The sequence below is a fragment of the Elephantulus edwardii genome, unplaced genomic scaffold (genome assembly GCF_000299155.1).
Source record: "Elephantulus edwardii isolate Elephantulus edwardi_28Jun2011 unplaced genomic scaffold, EleEdw1.0 scaffold00046, whole genome shotgun sequence".
NCBI classification, from domain to species: Eukaryota; Metazoa; Chordata; class Mammalia; order Macroscelidea; family Macroscelididae; genus Elephantulus; species Elephantulus edwardii.
The window spans coordinates 18,671,835-18,675,622 of NW_006399796.1; the positions used below are offsets into that span (position 1 = coordinate 18,671,835).

At 36.6% G+C, this 3,788-nt stretch overlaps 1 protein-coding gene across 1 annotated transcript in view; it reads left to right on the plus strand.

Annotated features, from left to right (window-relative positions):
• ISOC1 (isochorismatase domain containing 1) overlaps positions 1–772 on the plus strand; it is a 24,880-nt gene extending 24,108 nt beyond the window's left edge. The window contains exon 5 of the mRNA XM_006886014.1: positions 626–772. Coding sequence (XP_006886076.1) covers positions 626–772 — 147 coding nt within the window. The remainder of the gene's footprint in view (positions 1–625) is intronic.
• The last annotated feature ends 3,016 nt before the right edge of the window (positions 773–3,788 follow it).

The following is a 3,788-nucleotide window of genomic DNA, read 5'->3' on the forward strand; positions in this document are numbered from 1 at the left end:
CAAAGACCATAGCCTATATCAGACTCACCTTAGTCTCCAGAGTGACACCATTGCTCTTCAGTACCGTGGAGAAATGAATCACATGGGAAAAGAAAATACCAGGCATAAAAAGCGTTCACACACGTGTTGATGCTTGATCTCCGTTAAGCTCCTAAGGAGAGACCTATGAAAGAAAGCACTTTATCTGAAAAATAGAAATATAAGAGTTTAATAATATTTGAATGAATGAAGAGACAGGAGTCTCAAATCAGCAAGGAGTGGTTAGGAAATACCAATTAAAAGTGTCAAAATATTCAGCCTTTGAGGTGAAATTCCCGTTATTCTTTCTCTTATGCTTCATTTATTTTTAAATTTTTTTCCTCCCTGGGTTGTCCTCCCCTAGCACATGTAAGTAATAATGTTGGCTACCTGTTTTCTCTTCAAATATAATTTTTCGTATTTTGAGATAATCATAACAGGTCTGCAGTATAGCTAGTTTTGAAATCTGTCCTAATCACTAATCAGCATTCAATAATGTTGCTAGGTTTTATAGTTTTAATGGAGGATGATAATTATTTTGCCATCCGCATATTTTTTCTGTTTTAACTTAATGTTCATTCTCATGTTCTGTTTGTTTTTTTTAAAGCGTCTTGCTCGAACTGGGATCATAGTTACTACGAGTGAGGCAGTTCTGCTTCAGCTGGTGGCCGATAAAGATCATCCAAAATTCAAGGAAGTTCAGAATCTCATTAAGGCGAGTGCTCCAGAGTCGGGTCTGCTTTCCAAAGTATAGGACACTTGGAGGACTGGTATACCATTTGCCATCAGAACTGTGAGCCCAACAGAGCCTTGAGCCCAGAAGAAGCTTATTCCCTGCTAAATTAAAATGTTAAGTCAAAAATTGGCTCCTTTTTTGCACCTCTTAGTAAAAGCTATCCACCTAGACCATTCAAAAACCAACGTTTAGTTACAAATATCAAAGGCTTCGGGTGCTGCTTACTTTTTTTGGTTTTGTTCATGTGCTTTTATTTATTTAAAAAAAAATATATTACAGTGGAGGTGCCTGTTTTGTCTACATTGTATACATTGGTCATAAATTTCCAAAGTGCACACTCTTGTGGAATTTCTTAATTGTGCACTGTAAAGAACAAAAGTAAAATGTACTGATAATTGACTTTTGTATTGTAAGATGTATGTTATAATGTTAATGTGGCTTCATTGCTTTTACTTTACAGGTTGATTGAAATAGGATTATTGTATGAGCATTTAAAAACAACATTCTGGAGTATTTTACCTTCTTCCCTCACAATGTTGTTGATTTACTTATTGAGTGAGTTGCCTTGATCTAACTAAACCAAATTATATTACATAGTATAAATCTTTCTTGATGTTGCTGATTTTCTGGCCCTAGTCACTAATTCTCTGTCAATGTTCTTTTCTGTAGCTGACTCATTTACCTTGAAAAACTCATTTGAGTCATTACTTATTTTAAATGGATGGAATAATTACCAACGCTATGTAATGAATGGAGGGCTTTTAATGTGACTGGAGCTGAGTATCCTATAACCTTCTTGAATACATGCACACAATTTAGCAAAATGGTAAAGGTTGAATAAAGTTTTTAAATGTCCTGATGCTATTTCAGCTAACTTTTCCACTCACCCTCCAAATATTATTGTTAATGGCAGAGATCTGTAGTGTTTAATAGTATCAATATTAGAGTCATTGTTACCCTTTAATACATTTGCTCATTTTCATTACTTATTAGAGGATTTTGAACTTTTTTGGAAGTATTATGTGAAATATGGAACATTGCTGTCTTTTATATTAAAGTAATTAAAGAAAATTTATTTCTCTGAATGAACTTTTTTATCCCCCAGAATATGACTCGCTGATTGTTATTTCTGGGATTCTAATAGTTACTTAAAGGTCATAAAATTTTTACATTTAGAATCTTACAGCGTATGAGAATTTTTAAAGAAAGGAAAATCCATTTTGAGTAAGGGGTGGTGAATTTTACTGAAAGACATATTTCTTAATCAAGAGTAATAGAAATGTTTGGTTTTTTTTGTTAATGGTAACAACTAGCTCTCTAGAGTTTTACTTGTGGGTATTTTTAGATTTCTCCCCTCCCCAGTAAACTTGCACATCAAAAGAATCAAAGATATCTCCACATTTAAAAAAATAGGTTTTAATCAGTTTATTCTAATACTTACCAAACTGTAGAACCAAAAACTCATTGCCATTCTGCCTTGTAGGTAATAGTTACGCTCTAAGACATTGTATCACTGCACCGTAGGGATTCCAAAGCTGCAAATAATTATAGAAACAAAATGCCACATGTTTCTCCTTACTAGCAGTTAATGATGGGTTTGACCCATTGACTTTTCAGTTAGCAGCAGAACTCTTAGACTATACCACTAAGGCTCCTAGAGTCAGGCACTCAACCCATAGTTGAGCCTCTGATAGGTTTTCAGAGGCAGTTAATCTCACAGAAGGAGATTGCCCATGCTTCTCCCATGGAACAGCTGTTAGCTTCAATAGAACCCCCTGGGTCTTGTTAAAATGCTGGTTTCTGATTAAGTAAGTTTGGAATCCCACATTTCCACTCACCTGCTAATTGGTGCTAGAGCTGCTCAGAAAGGCCTACCAGCACAACTGTTTCTTCCCCTGAACCTAAACCACTGCTGTGAAGCCTTCTCTAGGCCAGAACCTTTACAATTGCCCCATGTTGGAATAATCTTTCCGTTACAGCAAATCATCACAAACGTTGTTTCAAAGAACACAGATTTGTTACATTACATTTCTGGAGGTCGGAATTCCAGAAATCAAGGAGTTAATTGGGGCTGCATTCACGCTGGAGTGTTGGGGGGAAAATTCTTTTGGGGGGGTTCTTATCCTCTAGTGGCACATTTTCACTTTGAAAGGCTGATGTGGTCCTTGTTTTTTAGAATCTCTCACTCTTGATTATATTAGGGCAATCTGGGTAGTCTGGTAAATAAGGATAATTTTCTGGTCTTAATGTCAGCTGACTAGGAATGATAGAAGGAGAACTGATGCCTTTGAGCTGTGGTGTTGGAGAAGAGTACTGACTATACCATGGACTGCTAAGAGAGCAAACCGGTTCATTCAGGAGAGAGTGAAACCAGGCTGCTCCTTGGAGGCAAGGATTCTGAAGCTTCATCTGACATACTTTGGGCATGTTGCAAGGAGGGACCAGTCCTTGGAGAGGGACATCATGCTTGGGAGGGTGAAGGGGACAGTGCAGGAGAGAAAGGCCCTCGATGAGATGGATTGACTCAGTGACTGGAGTAATGAGGGTATATGTGTCGGAGAAAATAAAATAAGGTCGACTCAGAATAGAGCAGGGTTTAGAACTGTTGTACATAGTATTGCTATAAGTTGCAAGCTGCTTGATGGCACATAACAACAAAATCAGCTGATTTGCAACTTTAATTTCATTTTGTAGTCTTAACTCAGTTTTCCATGTAAAACAACAGTATCGTGGATTCTGAGAATAGGACATGCCAGTTTTTGGTAGCTAGGGGATAGCATTATCCTGTATATTACAGACTACCCCAGTGTGTTTTAACATTTCATTCTGTTGTCATATTTACATCTTGCCCACTGTAAGCTCCTTGAAAACTGAGATTATTATCTGTACTCTGGAAGCACATTTGAAAATTTATGTATTAGGGATATAAAAATGCTCCCAAGAAGCTCATGGTCAATAAATGTGAAGTTAATTGAATTGTGTCAAAGGTCCAGAAATATTACTATGCTGTTAAATTTCAGAGTACTTCTAAATT